This window comes from Ambystoma mexicanum, chromosome 10 (assembly GCF_040938575.1).
Source record: "Ambystoma mexicanum isolate Mex_15411 chromosome 10, UKY_AmexF1_1, whole genome shotgun sequence".
In the NCBI taxonomy this organism is placed as follows: domain Eukaryota; kingdom Metazoa; phylum Chordata; class Amphibia; order Caudata; family Ambystomatidae; genus Ambystoma; species Ambystoma mexicanum.
The window spans coordinates 1319741839-1319764721 of record NC_090932.1 but is presented as its reverse complement, the minus strand read 5'-3'; the positions used below and the strand labels follow the sequence as shown (position 1 = coordinate 1319764721).

At 44.7% G+C, this 22883-nt stretch overlaps 1 protein-coding gene across 3 annotated transcripts in view; it reads right to left on the bottom strand.

Moving 5' to 3' along the window:
• Positions 1-22883, bottom strand: part of TTC28 (tetratricopeptide repeat domain 28) — a 1396661-nt gene that overhangs the window by 363072 nt on the left and 1010706 nt on the right. For all 3 annotated transcript variants that reach the window (XM_069619361.1, XM_069619362.1, XM_069619363.1), the window contains exons 8-11: positions 17357-17466; positions 13137-13266; positions 5991-6209; positions 766-931 (exon numbers count right to left, since the gene is read on the bottom strand). In XM_069619361.1, the coding sequence (XP_069475462.1) occupies positions 766-931; positions 5991-6209; positions 13137-13266; positions 17357-17466 (625 nt within the window). The remainder of the gene's footprint in view (positions 1-765; positions 932-5990; positions 6210-13136; positions 13267-17356; positions 17467-22883) is intronic.

Genomic DNA, 22883 nt, shown 5'->3' with positions numbered 1-22883 from the left:
CATCACAGCGTTAGACCTTTAAACAGTCAAAACATTTGATAGTTAGTGTTTATTCAAAATAACAATGTTGCAGTTGCAGCTACAGCCATTTGGACCCTGGAGACCTCGAATACAGAACATCTGGGTGACTCTCTCATGCTTAAGAGGGCCACTGAATCCCTAGCAGCGACATTCCCTTGCAGCTGGACTGTACAATATACCGCGGTGGACCCCAATCGTCTACCTCCCAATTGACAATCATCATTGGACAATGGGCCCAGCCAACCAGAAAGGAGCCAAGGCGCGCCCATGCACTCTGCCTCCATGAAGCCCCAGAGGTTGTGGTCCTGAATCCCATGATGGCCACTTCATGCCTAAATCTGCTAAGAAATGTTACCCAGGCTATGTTACACCTAACACACATACAACATTCTGCAAGCCATCTGCTTCTGAAAAACATATGCAATGCAAAGCAGTTAGGACCTCAACGTGATCCCCTTGTCTCCTACATTGCTTCAAAGCGTGTGCTAGCGTGGATGTTTCAGAACACCATAGCCAAGAGGAGATGAACAAAATAATACCTTTTTATATCTCATTATTGAAGACTATCACAATACTCGAGCACAGCCCTGTCTCTAGAAGGTAGGATTGGACTATCTGCCATTGTTCACTGTTTTGCATCTTACTTTCTTTGGATTGAAATCCTGTGGCTCATTCTTTGAACCATCATCTTGTGAGATGTCAAAACAAAGGCAGATCGGTCGAGTGAAGGTTCCCGCAGCTTACCTTGTATAGTACGAGTCTACACCCAGCGCTTCCCGGACGCTGGCAATGTATTGCTCCAGTGTGGTGTTGCTTGACGCTTGAAGGTTCATGCTGCCTGTTTCATGGAAGTCGCTGGCATTTTCCACCATGGTGTCTCCCAGAAAGTGTTCATGAAACTTCAGAATTCCTAAAAGAAGACATTCAGGATTCCCCTTTAGGACAGCACATGATAGGGCCTTTCAGCATTGCAAATGAATCCTGTTGACAGCTGTTCCCAACCACATAAGGACCCCCAATGCATTCTTTTTATTTTTACTTAGTACTAAACGGATTATAAAGACCTTCATTACAGCATAAACAAGTGATAAACATCATCTTCATTCTTCCTACCCATAATGCTCTATCTTCATTCTTCCTACCCATAATGCTCTATAGCGATCCATCCAGATGGGTGGCTTGTGCTGAGAGATACATTAGATCCTACAGGAGGTTAACAGAGAAACACAAGCTCTTGGACATGCTGAAGCGGAAGACGATCTTCTCTAAGGCAAGAAGTGAGCCTCATATAGATGAGTAAGTTTCAAAATGGGGTCCATTTAATGATGTACATGTGTGAACTTTTTTAAAGAATATTATGTGTATCTTTTGTTCAAGCTTCGCTCAGTGTTTACCTTCATCCCTCCCCTTCATTTCTTTCCTCTATTTTTTTCCTGATTGTTTAAACTCCTGTTTTTGCTAGAGATGCACTGTACTTAATTAGCTTTGTATGTGTATATGTTCATGTACTGCATCTCTAGTCCTTGGTCTTGTATGAGACTTTGTAATTAAAAATTCTATAAATGAATTTAATTAAATTTTTTACGTGAGCTTCACTGAAAGCGGGATCTTCAGGTGTTTAGCGTTTTGTAAGGACCTGCTAGGACCAGTGCAGGAGGCCAGATCTGCTAATTGCTTGTGTTTGCTCTCTCTCTCTCTCTCTCTCTCTCTCACACACACATGCACTTTTACACCACATCAATGTTACATTTTGACCAGCACTCTAAAACACCATACCTTTCTGAAAAACAGTCTCTCATGTGACCTGTACTCCCATCCCTTGCCAGGCTTGGACACCTTAGAAAACACATGCCAGGGCTGAAATGGGGATACAACCACAGCATTGTGACAATATAAATGTAAGATGCAGATACTGTGTTAAGAGTCCACCCTCCCTTCCTCCCAGTGTCGAGAGGATGCTGGGGCTTTAGTTAGAACACATTCCAAAGATTCCCTCTTTAAAAAAAGGAAAAATAATGTGTCTCTACAATGAAACCCCTGCTGTGTTCATTGTGCGCAGGCTAACCTATGGTGCATGTTCAGACTTGGAAAAGTGTCTGATGGTAGCCTGCTAAAGTTGAATGGGAATTTGTGGGTGCTACACCTCACTGGAACATTGTGGTGTGAGGTGAGGGTTTACAGCCATAGAGACATTTCTAAGCATATTACTCAAACTGATTATATGGCACTGAAACATATTACAAAATCTTCCCTCATTTGGGGAAAAGCACATTCATTTTGAGACTCGTTTGGAGAACACACGTTAGCTCCAGCTCGGGATTTAACCCCCTTCCTTCCACCGGAACTAACTATTTTACCAGCCTTCTAGGGCTGCTCAACGGCATAGACATCCAAATTCTAGATTAGACAGAATGGCCTATCTCTTGTACCTACATAGATGTGCCTTGTATGTAGCGTGATCTAATTAAATACACTTTCATGCTGCAGCAGGACCCACCCCAAGGGTCTCGCGGCACCAAGGACTTCACTTAGGGTACGTTATGTGCCCATACCAGGGAAACAAGGAAGTCGGGGGTGGTTAGGATCAGAGGGAACGGACAGTCGCAGGGTATTTGAGCCAGTGGTCGTGTCGATGTGGGAAGCTGAGATGTAGCTCCATACAGACCTACATAAAGAGTAGCAACTACATTTGCAGGAAGAACATCATACATATCCTCTCTCACTCAAATTCACAATTTCCCACATTTCATGGAAATCAAGTCAAAATGGACGTCTATCACATTTATTTATTGGATTTATTTATTGTATTTGTTGTAGCGCCCAGACCAGGAGGTATCCCGGTGCTAATTAGACATATATGTTTGAAGAACATATTGTATACATTGCCAAATCAATATTTAGAAAAGCAAATCATTAAAAACATGTTCAATTTCTATATTCAAGCAAGCACATCAGACTGAAATGTTGTGAAGCTCCCAGAAAACAGAGTCTTCCAGCTCAGCTGTGCCAAATGGTTAAGACCTTAGATGTAATTCCTGTGTGATAACAAGACATGCAGTACCCATGGTAGACTTTCCCTGATAAGCATGGGGATGGCTAAAGTGTATCCTGTGCGAGTAATGGTGTAGTATCTTGTAGTCATGCAGACCATTCTTTTTCACAACAGAATTTGGCATAACGATTTGCCACATCGTAGTACATGAAATGCTTTTTAAAGGGGAGCATCATTGTCCCCATGGGCACTTGCAGGCTCCGTAATGTGGGTCCCTTTCTGGGAGAAGGCTTCCTCTGAAAATTGGTTGCTCGACTATGTTTTACGCGACTAGTGTTTTCTCAGAAGTGATCCGTGGGCCATTCATGGACGTTCTGGAGAACTTCAGGTTCAGGTTCATTCTTGGGGGAAACAAACACGCCAAAAGGAGGAAAGGCGGCAGGGGGTAGCCCGGGGGCGGTTGGGAGACGGGGAGAAAGGTGGACAGAATTGAGTCCTTTGCATCTGTGAATATTATCCAAGTATAACAGCACATTGTAGTCTGGAGATCTAGATTCTTACCCACGTTTGAATCTGGGTAAGAAGATCTCAGCCTTTCCTCCTTCTGAAGTGGATCACATTAGTAAAGTTGGAGTGGGGACGTGTACGATTGCCTGTCAGACCAGCAGATTCAGTCAATTGGCCCAAGTGCCTGGGACTGCTTCTTATCATTTAGAGGTTGCAACTTTGAGAATTATGGAGGTTTATAATATGACAATATAGGGAGTTCATAGCAGGCATGGACCTCTGAAAAGCTTATAGGTCTTGGCATTCAGCCATGCATTGGGATGCACAAAGTTTCATTCTGATGATGTTGCTTCCATGAGGACTACCAAGGTTATTTATTAAATAACACGGAGAGCCCATCGATGCAAGCAAATCACCTCAGAAAGGCCAGTAATGCTGCTGAGGAAGCATCAGTCACATGTCAGGCATTCAAGATGTAGACGATGATGTTCCTTAAAGGGATGCCATTTATTTAGGTAGGATTGCAATGGTATGAGCTCTGTACCTGGGAAAAAACACAACATGCATCTATAGTAAGAGGCCTATTCTCTACATTTTTGTTGCCGCAATTGATGATATGAACTAGTGAATGTCATCACTTGCTTACAAAAAAGACGTGGCCCAATCACAAAGTCCCTTTGAAAAAGTGCATCATAGACGCCCACATTCAGAGTCCTTTTTCACCCCCTTTGCATATTTGCACAAATAAGGGGGCATGTAGCTACATTTTAATGCACATCCTGAAATCATATAGAGGATGCACATTCACATGTGCACAAATCAAACACATTCCACTGCGCCTCTACGGCTCAGGCACAGGGAAAGTGACGCGTTAATGCAATGGTTTAAGCGTGGAACAGCAGTGGCTTGAACTGCTGCTGCCCCACTTATATTACTATCTCTCAAACTGGGATAGAAATGTTTTTTCCTTTTTTTACACATTTCACAATGACAGGCCCTTTAAGGTTGTGTCAAGATAAAATACACTCCCAGCATCCATGTGAGTTCAGGGACATGCCCCAGACACTAATGTATGCCAAGGGTCTGGCCAAGGCATCATTTATGCAGCAGCACCACCCCCTGGAAATGGCAGTCCGACTTTGTGACTAAGGTAACCTGCACATTTCTTAAATGAATGCAAATTAAATATGCATCCTGTATGCATTTCTTCTTTGCATTATTTTTTAGGAATGTGGCATCTAGTGCTTTTTTTTAAGAAGGTCACAAATGTTGCCAGCAGCAGAGTTCATTGTGCTTTGTATATAAAGTAGGAGCCACTTGCAAGCAATTAGTCATTTAGACAAGTTGCTTTCATTGAGCAACCCTGGCAGGAAAGGTTCTGTCTTATTCCATTAACTTTATACTTGTGTTGCTTTGAACATGACTGGCAGGAAAAGGTCAGACCTCTTCAACCCAGTGTTTACAGCAACATTTCACCAGTATGAAATTGTCATGAGCTTATCATGAATCTGTCACCCGAAGCTCTTAAGTGTTTGGCTGAATCTGAATCACCCAAATACAATGGAAATTCATTTTATTTGGAGTTCAGCCACATTTATTTGCCCAGGCTTATGGGCTACCCTCTTCTCTTGCACTTTCATGTCATCATGTTCTGATTGTTTCACTGCATGTTCACGGGTCATGGGCTTTTTGTACTGCCTTCACCTTTCCCTTTAACAATTGTACGCCAGGCTGCATTCTTGCTTGCTGTCATGTTAGTTTATTTGCACTGGTCATGGCATGGTGGAACAGTGACAACACTGTAGACATTAATTCAATAGACCTGCCTCTTTAGTAGCGGCGTATTGTGTAGTGTCTTGATTATGGCAATGAGCAGAGTGCATTTCTCTTATTTTTAATCTTCCTGTGATAACTTGCGCTTCATGCCTTGAACAATGCTTTTGCTTGGCCTATTAACTGTTGAATGGCACTTGTGGTGTTTGTGCACAGACAAGACCATAAGACCATTAATCTTTGCACAATAATATGCCTCTACTTGTCTACCCACAATTTCTGGGTGCTGGGGCTAGACACAATGTTCCCCTCTTCTGTGTTTTTATTTGAACCTTGCAAATGGCCTAACTATGGAATTTTTAGAAACACCTCTGTGCCATTTACTTCTTTATTTCGTTATTGTTCGAGAAAATGACCCAAAATGTTAACAGTTATACTCCATCAACTTTTCAAAACCTCAACAATGACATGCCCAAAGATTACATATATTTCCTGAGAACTAAAACATGGTACCAAAGAAATTGTGTTTTTTGTGGACAAGGTCTGCCTCAACAAAAACACAACTCTGCCTCGACAAAAACACAACTTAGAATTTGGTGCAAGAAGAGCAAGCCGAGCAGTGCCCATGATTGATTCAGAAGCTCTCTGGTTAAATGGCTTACATTAGAATGGTTTCCCAGTGCTGGGGTGACCTTACCTGCACCAGGAGAAAGTAGCCAGCTGTAGAGATAGCCAGCAGCCAGTGAGTAATAGAGCACCAGGCCCCGTTGACTATTCACCATCTCCAGGATCTGGTCAATGGTCACCGGGGAGTAGGGATCGGAGTCCTGCTGGCCAGTCTGGCGTTCCACCAGAAGGTCAGCAAATGCCCGGGTTCTTCCTCGCTCTGCTACTGCTAATGCTTCATCGTGATGACCTAGGAGTACAATCAAAGGTTAGCAGATAGCGTGTAAAGTAGGCATCCAACTAGTTTTTCACCCACAAATAGATAGACTTCCAAATGCAAATTAAGATGCAATGGGCAACGAAGAGGCACACAGAGGATCTGTCAGTGGATTGGAGAACAGCAGAATTTAAATCACAATTGGTTACATTGTTAACATTTCAGTCCTTGTTTTAAGACTTACTCATGATGATTTAGAGATTGCAATTGATGAGATATATACTGAGGTCTTGATTCATGGAATTTTTGCACGGTTCAAAATGACTTTGTAGTGCCGAAAAATGACTTCGCACTGAGGACACATGGAACTGTGCAAAGTGTATTTCTGCAGCGCAAAGTCAGTGCAAGCGGTCATTTTTGCAGTTCAAAATAACTTTTGACTGACTTTGCACTGCAAAAATATGTCACTTTTCGGCAGTGCAAAGTCACTTTGAACCGTGCAAAGAATTCCATGAATCCATGAATCCATGGGCCCGATTCATGGATTCTTTTGCACAGTGCAAAGGACCTTTCACTGGTGCAGAGTGAATTTGCACTGCCAACAAACACCCTCATTCATGGAACAGTGCAAAGTGTATTTTTGTGCGCAAAATCAATGTGCACAAGAAAAATCGACTTTGCACTCGTCCATGAATCAGGGTGGAGCAGTGCAAAGTGTATTTTTGCAGTGCAAAGTGGCTCTGCATGGCAAAAAGACACTTTGCACTGTTCCACGAATCAGGGTGTTTGTTGGCAGTGCAGTCACTTTGTACCAGTAAAAAGCCTCTTTGCACCATGCAAAAAATTCCATGAACCAGGCCCTCTTTAAAGGCATTTTTGCACCAATGAAAGGGACGAAGACTAGAGCATACATTTACAACCCATTCCCAGGTGCCTGGAGCTTACGATATACTATGACAGGGGCCGTAAACACAAAACATAAGCAGAGACTGGTATCACAATACACAGGGAAGACATAGGTATCAGGCATACGTATTTCAGAGCAAATCATTCCCTAGATCACGCTGTCCTTATATGTTATATTATGTTACTTGGCAATTATATAGCGCTCTATATATCATTGGTATTACCTCAAAGCGCTGGCAGTTTGAACGCCCTCGGGAACCTTAGTTCTGGTCAGTAGAGAGAGGTAGTATCGTAGGGTGCGTGGGTGAACCAGATATGTGTGCAGTTGATGTAAATGCCGGATTGTAGCTGCATTCCAGAGTTAGGTGTGGTGCTGAAGATATCAGTTGGATGTGTGCAGTCTGGTGGGAGGACACCCGGACTGGGCTCTGGCTGCGTTAGGCCTGAAGGACGCGTATGTGAGCAACTAGGCCGGAATGTGCTCGGCTAGCTGCATTTTATTAGGGTGATGAGGTGTTCATGGGGTCATAGCTCACCAAAGAACGTAATGCCCTTTGTGATTCTGTAAAACCAGTTGACATAGTTCTTGCCTAAATACAACCAAACTAAACCCCAAGAGAAGCCACCCCCATGAAGACATAACAAGTGCCATCACAGATTTATCATGTGCACCGTGAAGCACTGGTTTCTTGACCAAGGTTTTTGGGAAAGCTGGAGACCGCATAATATATTTGACTTAGTGAAGACAGAGAAATCCAGCAGCTAATTTGGGCCTGCTCACCCTACTCTTTTGCTACATTCAGTTTCTTGATATTATTGTGCAAGGAGGTAACTGGAAAAATAGTATTCTGTGTTTCTGGTCATGCTTACATCACCATTGCAGTGTTTTCACCAACAAGATGATGCGTTAGAGCCAATCAGAGTTCAATCAGAGCCAATCAGTTAGAGCCAATCAGAGTTCCTTTCAATTGCACCTTCTAGGTGGCGGTAACACAGCGCTGCTGAGGTCTGAAAAAATACTGCCTTCTCCAAGTGCTCCGATTAAGCAGCAGGTATGTACTCCATAGCCTTTCACTTGGTGCATATCACACCTCTGGATTGTTGCTTCCATTGTGTTATTTTGTCATCAGCATTATGTGTTGGAGGGTGCTCTGTTATTTATTTCTTGGCAATCTATTTCATGACATTTAAATAAAGTATGAACAGAAGCAGCAAAGATGTAATGAGCTATCCTAAAGGTGTCCACCTACTTTTGAAAAGCATCCTTATCTTTGAGAAGCTTTTTATTATTTCACCATCACATTTTTCTTAAAGACATGCAAACAATGTGTTTATTGTATTAGCTAAGATGACGCCCAAGAACCACACTTCATAACTAGCCGGGCGTTCTTCATTTTGTTTTAACTGCTCGCATATAGCTGTATGTCTCGAGTGGGGTTCCAGATGTTCCAGACTTCTTGGACTACAAGTCCCACCTCTAGCCAGCATAGTCATAGATGAGGGATCATGGGGGTCGCAGTCCAGAGCTACAGTGTGCAGAGCCCTGGTCTAGAGAACAACCTTCAATCTACTCCTCGACACATTGCTTTACATAGAAGCTCACACTTCCCAAAAGGAAAAAGGGCACTTTAAAGATATTAATCATCAAAACCAAACAGAGGCTCAATGTACATTGTCTGCCCTCTACATGTAATATACCTTGGTTGGTATGCAGACCACTTCTACAGCAATGTGTCTTTGGAGTCAATTACCCACAGTTTAGCAAAATATCAGGCAATGCTGGGGGAGACACTCTCCTATTACCTGGTAATGACTATGATTGCCTGTTATGCTCACACAGGGCTGTTGATTAAACTACTTCAATACATTTGTGTAGTCTTTGCTGTAAGAAGTAATCTGAACAAAATTGGAAATGGTGGCCTTTATGAGCCCCCACCCCCATTCTTTAAACTTCTTTTGTGGTGTTCTCACTAACAAAGTCTTTTTTCTCTTTGAATGCAAGGAGGTTACTTGAGATCCCGTGGATGTTCCATGCAAAAACGCCAGTAATAAACTCAGTTGTGCCGTCAATGACCTGAACAGATGTAAAAAATAAGTTATATTCCAATATACAGTTGGTGGAAAAGCGAACTCTGCACAGATTTTGTCTCGCCATAATTTATGTATCAGATCTCTCAATGTTCCAGGTACTCGCAGAAACAATTTTCTCCTCCGTTGGACTTTCAGCTGCAACATTAATCTCTTTAAGGAAGATAGCAAGCGAAAAAGGCACTTTGAATCTGCATGTTTTATATGGTAGTGGGATACCTAATAGCCGAATGATGCAGGACATCTCGCACAAGTGTATCGGCCAACAAATTAATTTCATCAACCGAGGGATGATTTTGTATAATTACGCATCTGATGAAGGCAGGGTATTATGCAGCTACTATTGAATAGGAAAGCTTTGGTTTCTTAAACTTTGGTTGAGCCTTGTTTTAGGTGAGTGTCAGCAAAGGTTTTTGTTTTGGGCAAAAACAAAGTGGTCTTACATTTTTCTTATTCACCATTTTAAGTTACCATTTTTTTTATTTGCCCTTGAATGTTCTCCTGGGATTTATGGGCCCTCATTACGAGTTTGGCGGTAGCCATGGAGCTGTTAGCTCCATGGCTGCCACCAAACCGGGCTCATTTACCGGGTTCCTGCAACAGGGCTTTACCAGGTCATTCCGACATAGAAGGACCCGGTAAGTCCTCCTTCCAGGAACCATTCCCATTCCCATTTGAGCCCCCATAGGGGTCAATGGGGATGGAGGTAACAATGGGCCATTATGAGTGTCCCGTTGTTAGCTCCCTCTTCCCCTCGCGAGACCCAGAAAAGACGTCTAGTTTTACCAGACGTCTGATCCAGGTCCCGCAAAGGGAACCTCGTAATCGGTCCCGTACTGGCCCCCTTCATTCCGTCAGCGCCTGCCTCATAATGAGGCCCATGGTTTCTTTTCTCCCTTAATTTCTTTTTCCTTTCCATAGTTATCCATTTGTTACGGTGATTCCGTATTTTAAGGACATACACAAACTTTTGTATCTTAGCTATTCCTTAGCACTTCAGAATAGCAGAGACCAAGCTCTTACATCCACTTTAAAATGCATCGCCATGCACGATATCACATGGCGATCATAGAATCACTGTGTGCGATATCACATGATGATCATAGCATCACCGTGCGCGATATTACATGACGATCATAGCATCGCCGTGTGCGATACACATGACAATCATAGCATCGCCGTGCACGATATCACATGCCGATCATAGTCCCATCTCGGTCTGTCAATCTTCGGAAGGGCATGCAGAGCAGGTTGTCAGAAACATCACTTCACGGCTCCACCTAATTGATCTTCATTTGGCTCATCTGAAACTGTCTTCTTGAGGCAATTAGATGTAAATCCTCTTGCTAGATACTGATGCCTCCATCTTTGCTCATGACAAGTGTGTTGTTTAACGTAATAGTTGTGCAATGCTTTGCTGCACAATGTTTGCCAGCAGCGGGTGAGGGTTTAGTAAATACTGAAGCACATGTAAAACATATATCTAAAACCAAACGTTTAGGGCCTGATTCATGGACTATTTTCCCGGTTCAAAGTGAATTTGCACTGATGAAAAGTGACTTTACACTTTGTACTGCAAAAATGACTATGCACTGACTTTTCCCAGACTTTGCACAGCAAAAATACATTTTGCATAGTTCCATGAATCAGGGTTTGTGTCGGCAGTGCAAAGTCACTTTTCAGCAGTGCAAATTCACTTTGAACCGGGCAAATATTCCATGAATTTGGCCCTTAGTGTCATAAAGGTATGGCACATTATAGGTTAGGTGTCATACATTTTAAAAATTCGATGGAAGTTATTTTGTTTTGGTCCACAAGATAATCAAATATTAGCTTTTTATGAGAACTGCGATTAGTGTCTTGCCAACTGCACTGTCTCCATAATTAGTCAACTTTTGGGGTTACACTACAGTAAAAGTCAGTTATGAGTGTGTTGGTTCCAACAACAGGTTGCAATTGAGTTGGTAACCACACTTGAATTCAGTGTTCTGTCCTGTACACCACATTCCTTTATTGGGAATTCACTACTGTACACAAAATAAAAATAGAAAAAAGCCTTAGCCACATGTAGAGGGCGTTACACAGTCAGCCTGACGCTAACAGAGGCCTTAATACATTGCGGCCGATAATAGCCTGCCAATCAGATCTAAGGACGCAAGCACGGCGAGGGCCCTAAATGGAGGTCGATTCGGGGCCATTACAAGCATGGAAGACTCACTGTGCACTGCATTAATACACACGTGATGGCAAGACAAATATTGGCGAGCAGGATTGTACTCTGGGAGCAGAGCTGTTTACAAAATACGCATAAGAATACCAAGTTGCGCACCATGCAAACAGGGAAAGCGCTCACTCACATATGAACATGCCCCTTTCTGCGTCCATGGCAGTATTGGAGGAGCAGAAGTAGGCATGGACGGGGAGCAAAGGTTGCCAGAAACCAGGGAGCAAAGGATGCCAGGAACCAGGGTGGCAGGGTTGCCAGACTCCAGGTTGGAAGGGATGCCAGACAACAGGGAGCAAAGGATGCCAGGCACCAGGGTGGAAGGGATGCCAGACTCCAGGGTGGAGGGGATGCCAGACACCAGGGAGCAAAGGATCCCAGTAACCAGGGTGGAAGGGATGTCAGACTCCAGGGTGGAGGGGATGCCAGACACCAGGGAGCAAAGGACGCCAGGAACCAGGGAGCAAAGGATGCCAGGAACCAGGGTGGAAAGGATGCCAGGAACCAGGGTGGGGGGGGGATGCCGGAGTCCAGGGTTGAAGGAATGCCAGACCCCAGGGAGCAAAGGATTCCAGGAACCAGGGTAGAAGCGATGCCAGTCTCTAGGGTGGAAGGGATGCCAGACCCCAGGGAGCCAGAGCCGTGTTGGCGGGAACAGTGAAACTGGCGGCATTTCCAAATGCATCCAGTTTTACAGCTCCACCCGATTATGGGTTTCGTGACACATACTTTTCAAAAAAGACTTCTCAGACATGAGGTCCAATCGTCTACTGAAAGGGGTGGAAATGTAACAGCGGAATTGGACCAGGTAATCATGTCACTATCCCTAATGAGACCATGTGGGACTCCCACATGGGGATTAATAAAACGTGTTCAACAAGCAGATTGATATCCAGTTCTGTGATATCAGCGCTGCTAATACCACGCCTGTAAGGAGGGCCTTTCATTTTCAGACCCCACCATGGGCCAGACAGCAGAAACCTTGCACTGGTGCAAGGGCAGAGCTGCATGCTACTAGCACTAGGGCAAAGCTTGCTGCACTTGTTATGGTGCAATGGTTTTCTTATACGTCCCAGTGTTTTAAAAAAATAAGGCTAGCTTTGTCCTAGTGCTAATACCGTGCCCCTTTGCACCGGTGCAAAGTTTCTGTAATCTGTTCCCATATCTTCCCATTCGACAAGTATATCCAACCAAGAATGTTTATATTCATACAACAACTTCTATCAGTCATTGGCATTTTTATGTGAAACCTAAAACAACCCTATTTCATAGGACTCATTTTTATTAATCAAACCTAACATAGATACATTAGCAAATCTGTAAGTGTGAAAGCCCCATATTGACACATTCATGGAATATTTGCCCTGGTTCAAACTGAATTTGCACTGCTGAAAAGTGACTTTGCACTGCTGACACAAACCCTGATTCTTGGAAAGTGTGTTTTTGCAGTGCAAAGTGCGTGAAGTAGTTTAATCAACAGCCCTGTGTGAGCAAAACAAGCACATAGTCATTTTTGGAGTTCAAAATGACTTTGCCTGGATCTTGCACGGGAAAGATAATACACTTTACACAGTTCCATGAATCAGGGTTTGTGTCGGCAGTGCAAAGTCACTTTTCAGCCGTGCAAATTCACTTTGAATCGGGCAAATATTCCATGAATCGGGCCCTATCGGGGTATATAGATAGGAAAATATCCCAAGACTAACTTTGTAATGAATTTCCCAGCAGGATGAAGCACTTACCAAGAGTAACCAGCACCCGCTGCAGGGCCTGATACGATGATGTTTGCAGATCGAAGAGGGAGAGCTTGTAGTCAGTGCTGAGCTGGACTTCATGCCGGATTGTTTCAAATAACGCTGACGCTCTATAAAGCTGCAGGGGGAAGAAAGAGCGCACTCAGGGATAGCAATGCTCCGGGTATTGGATTCCACTCTCTCACTGGTGACAAGGAGCGCTGCACTGAGCGCTGCACCTTCCCCGCATGCGGTCTGCTGCTCCTGCAGCGCTCCTGACCTTGACAAAATACCACGCCCACAACCGTGCACACTTCCATTGAACAAATGAATGCAGTACATTTAGACATTTCATGAATCCTGCTCTAACACATCCTGTTGATAACTTGTGCTACTACCCTGATGCACTGGGTCAGGAAATGGTTCCATGTCATTTCATCGTAGGATGTTTTTTCGTGCGGGTTTTACCACGGATTTTATAATGAAAAAATCTCATTTAATTTTTATTTTTTTAGTTTTGGGGGCCCCCTCCCTCAACCTCCCTTCCCCTTTCATTTTATTGCTATTCTCGAACACGCACACCCCATATATATTTTGTCTAACCCCCCCTAAAAATGCAATGAGTTCTTTTCGTTAAGAAAATCACAGTAAAAACCCCTGTGAAAAAACAACCCGCGATTAAAGGACGTCATACCCAGGAAATACCTGAATCTCACTGAACTGAATTTTGTGGGAATACTAGTTTGTCTTCCTTAAATTGGGGGGACTAGAGCACGTCAAAACAAGATTTTGAACAGGGATTTCTGGACACCAGCCACCATGTTCGATAGGGCTCTATCTGAGTCTGAACTACACTGGGGTGCAAGCAGAGGACAGGCACTTTAGAGCGTTTGCTGTGGCAGTGTTCCAAGATACATGGCTTTTGGGCTGATGTAACAAGCTCCATGAATTCAGTCCTGCAAATGGATTTAGATCCCTATTTTGGCTCTCATTCTGGGCAGTGACACACACTTGAATGAGTTGTCCTGACTCCTTTCCACAGAAATGTCTTGTGTTCAGAGCAGCTACAGCGGCGAAGAAATGGATCTTGAAGAGATGGAAAACGGCGCATTCCCCAATTAAATCGAATTGGGTTCAGGACTTGCGCGGAATGCCTTTAATTGAGAGGGTCCTTCGGAAGAGTCGATAAGAGCTTACCGTGTATGATGCCACCTGGTCTCGTTTTCTAGAATTGGAATGTTAATATCCTTTATGGAGTAGGAGGGTCATGGGAGGGCTCTGTGTTTCTTTGTATATTTCTGAATACTCTTAATCAACATGTTAATGCCAAAAAAGAAAAATGGTGCTACCAACAAACTGATGGATACATTCAGTATAGGGGAAAAACATTCCCTGGAGGAGGTGGTTTTTGAAAGCAGGTTTGTGTCCAGAATATGCTGGCTCCACAAGACAGTACCAGATATATTCCAATATAGTACACCCAGTGTGTCTTGAAGGCTCTGCGGTCATATCTAGCTGAAGAACACCACTACGCCAATCAAGCATTCGGATCCTATGAGGACTCGGATAATGCTGTGCCTGTCCACACTTGTCAGTAACCTTCCTTGCCAGGGCTGAAACCCCAAAGACAGTATAATGAAATAATAGGTTCTGATAAGTCGGGGAACCATCCAGAGCACACAATCAATTCCAGCAGGAATAATTATATTGGTGGACTGTATTTTGGGGGATTGTGTTGCGCATGGGTGGGGTGTGGCAATGGGGTTTGAGGAAATAGTTCCACTACTTCTTTTCGTGCACTTTGACCACTGTTTAGAATAATAACACATTTTAGTTTTATTAATATTGATGTGTAAGGTACTCATGAAAGGGAACAGATTTCACAACACATTGCACTCATTTCTGCTAGATTACACTGCTGCTTTCCGAAAATGGGCTCAAATCACAAAGACTTGCATAGCTCTTGCCAAGAGGCGTGCCTCTTCAGATCTATGCACTTGCTATCCTCTCATCACAAGTCCTTGTGCATTCCCTACTTGACACTGTTCTTTGCCCTGCACCTGGATGCCAACAAGGCAACCACGCACGTGGGGAAAGAGACACATTCGCCATAGATCAACCACGTGCGTGGGGAAAGAGACCCATATGCACTGATCAACCACGCGTGTGAGGAGAGAGACACATACGCCACAGATCAACCATGCGCATGGGGAAAGAGACACACACGCCACAGATCTTAGCACATCCCATTGTGAATTGAAATGTGGTTTGGCCTGTGGCACCACTTAGACTGCATTGCCCATTTGTATTGTGTGCGTGGACTGATTAATGAATAGTTATGTGCTGGCAAATTCACTACTTTTCGTATTCAGCCCACCTGCAGAATCCTTTCTCCACTTGCATGCAAGGCATGAACAATTGGACAACGGATTTTCATTTTCCAGAACAAATGCCAAAGTGCAGGATTTAGGGAAAGAGGGGGTTTGTCCTCTAAAATGTGTATACAGTTAGTAACCGACATTGGTCTTGTTGTTGGGTTTATGACTCAGTAGGAGATTGAATGCAGGCCCAATGCCTCTTAACATAACTTTATTGTAATATTAGACGTTCATGTATTGAGGAAGAGAGTCTCCATATATATAGAATTGGAAAGATTTACAGAATATGCCCCAACCTGGGAACCAAATTCACAGGAAAATACGCTCATTGTGTGAAATATTTCCCCAACTGGGAGAACTATTTCTTCCTGAGCAGATCCTCGATTACAGGCTTCCATGAGCGCTGACCCGGTGCGAGCATGTAGTAAGACAATTCTTCAAATTAAAATAATCAGATAAACAAATGATGGAGCCTGTCTATCACTGGCTTGATTGGCTGGGCTTAATCTGCATATGGCTGTGCCTGCCCATAGACAGTGACGGATGAGAGAGGCAGGCTAGCCCAGCCTAATCCTTTCGTGCTAGATTACATAGGAACTCATTGTAAGCTGCACCCACTCCTGCACTTCACAGGCATGGAGATAGGTGAACTGAAGCACAGGAAGATGAAGTGATTTGTTTAAATTCAAACCATCCCGGTCCAGAATAAAAACTCAGATTAGAATCCAGATCGGCTGGTTCAAAAGTCAGCAATTTGGCCCTTCACCACATTTGAATGCATCTCCAATATTTTATTTGATATAGTGCCTAATACTGGTATTCAGATAGTTTTATTTCTAAGCATTTACACATTTGTCAGATAAGAAAGCTGATGCAGATGGGGAGATATATGTGCCCAAGATCACACAGTCCTGTCGATGTCGCTATTTCTCTGTAAGGGGCAGTTATGTGGGTCTAACTGACGAATTAACTTGACCAAAATAAGCTTGAAATGTAGAGTTTGGTTTGAATTTAAGAAGGAATAGTGGTGTAAAATATCATGAAATTGCAATCAAAATAGCTATGCTTGCTTATTGAGCCAACAAATTCAATGGCCTGTTCCCATGTCAAAACACGTTTGTAAATCCGGCCCTTAGTCTCAAAGTGGGACATGTTTCACAGTAACCCATGGTTTGTGGGAAATCGTTTTGGTAAGGTATACATAAAATGGGAAGTGTGGGTTGCCTATAAAGTCAATAAGGAGATAATACATCTCGACTGCTTATACCTATCAATCTGCTATGGACGCCATATTGTTTTTGCTGCCTCCACCCAGCGTCCTCTGCTTCTGAATTACACAATGGGATGGACAAAGCGGGCAAACCATAACAATTTACAATAGCAGCAGCTTTATGTTGATTTTATATTATCATGGTGTTTCTTTTCTCTTTCCCTGATGTGCTATGTTGTGATTTCTAATTTAAAGCATTGTACAGAAATTTGTTTTGAAAGGTTAATGTAAATTAGCCAACCAAAATAAAATTTAAAAAAATAAAAAATAGCAGCAACTTTCTTTGCGTATACGTGCATTCCAGTGCACAGTTTACCCACAGAGACATCAGAGATATAATGAAAGGGAAGCGAGACTCTGGTTAATGCAGTTTAAAATGTAATATGTTTTCAGAGCATTCTAAAGTACAATAGCAGTAGCAGAGCTGCCCCTCCCCCACACAGTGCCCCCCCAGCCTCCCGCTGGTGCTCAATTATCCCCCCTCACCTCCCCATGCAACAAAAGCCGCCTTTGCCACTGCATAATAGCACAGCTGAAAGTCCCATTGCATGCAGCGTTCCCAGTGAATAGCCGGTCCTTACCTGATGCTGCGCTTCCTCCAGGTTCCCGCTCGCCCAGAGGGACAGCCCCAAGCGATGCCTTATCTTCGCTTCATCTTCTCTGCGGCCCAATTGCTCTGCCAGCCTCAAACCTGCACACACGGGAGAGCGACACAGTCATTGACAGAGAGAAAGGGACATGTCTTCACAACTCCTACAGATAAAACCACGTCAAGGGCCGATTAGTTATGCTGAGTCTCGGGAGGATAGCTCAGGTGCAACGTGCTCGCCCTGGAAGCAAGACGACACGCAGCAACACAGGTTCAATCCCCGGGTCTGCGCTTAGAAACCTCTGGGCATTAAGCGCATTATAACCCATCATATCAGAGATCCGACGAAACTGGACGGAAAATCCCAATCGCCTTCAAGCATTTCTCTTCACCAATCGATTGGGAAAATATACATTTTCTGATTTGGGAGGATAGCTCAGGGGCAATGTGCTCACCCTGGAAGCAAGACGACACGCAGCAACACAGGTTCAATCCCCAGGTTCGCGCTTAGAAACCTCTGGGTATTAAGAGCGTTAAAAATAATGTATCATATCATTTCTTAAGGATGCAGAGCTCCTCGAGGGGGCAGTAATCAGCAGACCTGTGATCGCTGTCCTCCAGAAACACTCAGAAGGGGAAAGGGTGCTATTGATTTTGGGACATTCCCTGACAGTCATAATGTTAGGCAAAGCTTGCCATGCCGTTTTGCTAAAGAGTGGTCTACCTCAGAGCATAGCGGGATTCAGTCTGTTTCGTTAATCAGACATGTCCCCTTTGAGTAAGGTTCCCAAAGACACCATGTCCCAGTCCTGGCTCAACTGCATTCTGGGATGTTGTTGTCTTGGGTCACTTAAATTGAATACATCGGAATAAAGAAAAAGCAAAATCCAGAACGGGAGCCTTGTTTTCCTGGTGGCATGGCCCCATCTGGTAACCTCAACTTAACCACACACCGTGGGTAATGATAAGCAGCGCTCAGCTGCCTAAAGGGGTTCGTAGCACTATATAGATGCTAAATAATTATTATTATTATTAACCTTCAGCCACCTCATAGCCGTGAGTCATAGGGCCTCATTACGAGTAGGGCGGTAAGGGATACCGGGCACCTTTAAGGAGACCGATGCCGGTAATTCCCTACTGCCCTATTCCGAGGTCCCTTGGAGGGAACCGTAAGGAACGTGTGGTCTGACCACACATCCCTTACGGGTGCCGCTAAGGGACCAGTGTGCTAATAACGGGCATGCCATTCGCGAGCCCGTTATTAGCACCCTCCCCATTCCCATTGAGCCCTATTGGGGCTCAAATGGGAATGGGGAATGGTTTGTTCAATGGGGACTTACCGGTCCCACCAGGGTCAGACTGCACCGGTAAGTCCCCATTGAACAACACCGGACTCGGACTTGGTATGGGAGGCAGCCATGGTGCTATTAGAACCATGGCTACCGCCCACCTCGTAATGAGGCCATAGTGCCAGTGCAAAGCCTACGCCTGCAGATTGAAGCAGAAAAATAATTGCGCAGTAGGTGAATGACATCACATCCTTTAGGTGCCTAAGGTGCTGTTGACTAGCTGAAGAGGGCAGGCTCCCAGTAGAGGTTGCATGCTCTACTTCCTTCAACACTGGCTGAAATACAAGGCTGTTCACTTGTTCTGTTCCTGCTCCAGGGGGGCTCTTGCATGAACCGAGCGTGAGAGCGCTGTGATTGTGCCATCTCCTAAAGCGTCCCCCTCTTGTTCCCTTCAAGTCTGTTTACTGCCTGGACCTTCTGCAGACTTGGGGCCTATGTTTCAAAGTGTCTTGTGCATGTGTCGAGTAAGCCAACAAAATGGGTGCTGCACAGAGGCATAGTCAGGAATGTTTAACAATTGGGACCTGAAGCTAATGTAGTTGGGCTCACTGGAGTGACATTAACGTATGTAAATGCCCACAAAGCTCTGCTGAGTGGGCATTTATAGATTGCGGCTGGGCCTTGCCCGCGCAGGCTCGACCCCGTCTACGCCTCTGGTGTTGCAAAGCAAGGAAATGGTAACAGAGCGTAAATATGTAGGGGTACAAGCTTAGAATTCGAACTGGTCTTGGGATTTCGTTGATGCAGGACTTTTATTTTTTTTATTTGGTTAACCATTTGTGGTCTTAACACAAACAAGTACATCAACATTCCACATAAGCAATGCCATTAGAAAGAAGGAAACGTGTGAACTGGAAAGAAAGAAAAACACATGTTTCAATGAGAAACACAGCATATACATATCAGTTCACCCTGCCTAAAAGGTGCAGCAGTGCAGTATGAAATGTAAGACACACGCTCTTCAAAGGGGCCACCACATGTTGTGAAAGACCCATGCAAAGGAAGTGGTACTGTAGGGAGCTGCAGGCATTGAAAGCAGCGGGAGGCTGCGCTGGAGGCATTGAAAGGAGCTGGAGGCATTGACTAGCACAGGCCTCGCTGAAACACACAGGGCCTGGTTCATAGAATATTTGCACGGTTCAAAGTGAATTTGCACTGCTGAAAATTGACTGTGCACTACCGACACAAGCCCTGATTGATGGAACTGTGCAAAGTGTATTTTTGCACTCCAAAGTCAGTGCAAGTGGTCATTTTTGCAGTAACGGAAATAATTCCTCCATGAAGGCAGAGTGACTTAAAAAAGAAACAATTTTGTTTTTAAGTCACAGGGCTCCCCCACCCCATGACATGGAGGCCTTCAGTCACGAGGCTTTCATGTCATGGGGTCAGGGGAGCCCTCAGACTTCAAAAAGAAATCGTTTCTTTTAGTAGTCATGCAGCCTTCCTAAAGACATTATTTCTGTTATGCTGTAACAGAAATAATGTCTTTATGAAGACAGAGGGCCTCATTCCGAGTTGGGCGGTAAGGGTTAACGGTCACCAGTAAGGAGAGCGGTGCCGTTAAACCCTTACCGCCCAATTCCGAGGTCCCTTAGCGGGACCCGCAAAGGTCGTGTGGTCTGACCACACGTCCTTTGCGGGTCCCGCTAAGGGACCAGGGCGCTAATAACGGGCCCGTAATTTACAGGCCCGTAATTAGCGCATTCCCCATTCCCATTGAGCCCTATGGGGGCTCAGATGGGAATGGGGAACGGTTGGTTGAATGGGGACTTACCGGGTCCGCACAGGTCGGAATGTCCCGGTAAGTCCCCATTCACCCAGACCGGACACGGACCCAGGTTTGGAGGCAGCCATGGCGCAAATAGCGCCATGGCTACCTCCAAACTCGGAATGAGGCCCAGAGTGACTTCAAAATAAAAAAAAAAATTGTAAAGCCCAAAGGGGCCAGTCCCACAACATGGGATGGTGGGGCCCCCTGTACTGCAGGGTCTACGGGGACGCCAGTGATCAGCTGCAGAATTATGACCGGCAAGAAACAAGAGTGGATGAAGGTTGCTGGGTGCTTACAGAAGAAGCACACAATTAAACAATAAATGTGTTGCACTTGCTTATGCGTGTCAACACAGTGATATTTCCATGGGAACGCGGCACTGGGAACAGGAGAAACATAGGATGGGACCTACGTGCAGAGGCGTCCCTGGGGCGGGCTGGCATAGGCTATAGCCCAGGGTCTTTTGGTTGTAGCTCTGGATAGAAGCTCGGGAGCTACAACCAAAAGGCTGCCTATCCCTGAGTCTCGACAGTTTTGACATTAGCGTAGTCCCCGATCTTTTACAAACCTAGCAACACCCCTGTCTAGGTGTCCAGATTCATTGGAAAAAAGACTCTGAAGGCGAGCGCTCATCCATTCTCTGGGCTCCCATGGCTCGGAACATGATGCCTCACAGCTTGCAGGGAAAGTGACAGCACTGCTTACAAGGCAATCCAGCTAGACTGATCCAATAACAGACAATTGGTCATTTCACACACTGCGCTCTTTCCCGCTCAGAGGACCCGCTTTTCTGACAGGGATTTAGGACAGAGAGTGAACGGCGAAAAAGAACACAGTATCAAAGAGGACCCTCATTTTCAAAGAACACCGAGTACAGCCACCTCTTCAGCTATTTGCGAGAGATATCAGAAATAACTGTTCCTCGTTTATAACCCCTCCCAAATTGCCTGCCAACGGCAATAAAGCTACACTCTTATTGGACTCTACGACAAGGCATAAATGCCAACCGAGCTGTAAAAACCGCAAAGAAAAAGGTTTATTAGAGCACATGTACATCATTAATGAAAATGGGGCACGTTGACTATCGCGCGGTTCTCGGCACGCTGTCATCATGTTGGTCCTGTTGTTGCAATGGTTAAGTTGGCCTTGAGGCTTTCCGAGGCTTAAATATGAACAAGTAAAATACACTCTAGAGATGTATGAAGGAATATTCACAGGAAATGAGTTTAAATGGTGAGTTGAGCACACAGAGTGTCACATGGCAAACACCAATGTAGGACAGAAAATGTCGACTTTAATCATTTTAGGAAATAACATAGAAGCGCGTGGATTGATGAGAGCCTGGTACTTTGCAGGTAATTCCTTCCAATCCAATGATGGGGGAGATTTGTGTGGTGCGAGGAATAGCAAACAGGTTCTCTTCAGCTGGATAGCATCCCAGCCGCTAATGCAGTAATTTGCTATAACAGCCACTAGTCAAGTGGGTTCACAGTCATATGATTAGATATATTTTTTGAGTGCAACAATCATTGAAAAGCCCGTGAAATGATGTACGAGATTGGTATTTGTGCAGCTCCAGAGAGCGGTATGCCGATGGAACGGAGCAAGCCTCACAAAGGTTCAGATGTAACCTGCCCTGGGAGGTGCAAACACAGGTGCCACCGTGTCAGACTGCGGGGAAGGTGCCGACGCTGGGCTAGCAGGGATGGGAAGTGAGCCCTTTTGGATTCAGCCGTGCTTTTGAAGAAGTGCACAGAGGACCTATCTGTCCTGAATCCCTTGAGTGCAAGCGCCTGCAACGACTAACCATTAAGACAGGTATGTCTCTGAAGCGGTCCAACGAAAGTGGTAGTACCTTGGTAAACACACAGGACTCTCATTTCAGTCCTGAAGGGAATACTTTTATCACGGTGTCCTCAACGCTCCAGAACACTACGGTATTCCTGAACATTTTACAACATGGCCATTCTTCACAATGTCCCAACCCCAACAATCTGAAATTGACTTCTCCCATAGGGAAACTAATTGATCAGGCTGCGTACAGGTCAACTGAGGTGCCTGGATAGAACCATCGGCAGAGCCATACGGCCTTCAATTGATTAGAAGCAATTGTTAGCTGAGGTTTAGCCGGCAGCTTAAACCAAGTTTGGGGCTGATCGCTCCCGGGTGGTTTTGAAGTTCATGAACACCATGGATGCAAGGCCAGATTCCTGGTAGACAAGGTGCAAAACTTGGATCAGAAGGAAAGCTCAGCTTCCTGTCTTGAGATGCCTTTTTAACCAGTGGCATGAGAGGAAGGCCAAACAATATCTGTTTCAAAATCACCAAACCGGGCACCATTGCCCTCTGTGATTTTCGATTACCCGCCACCAATAGCCAAAACATTAGATCCTGATACT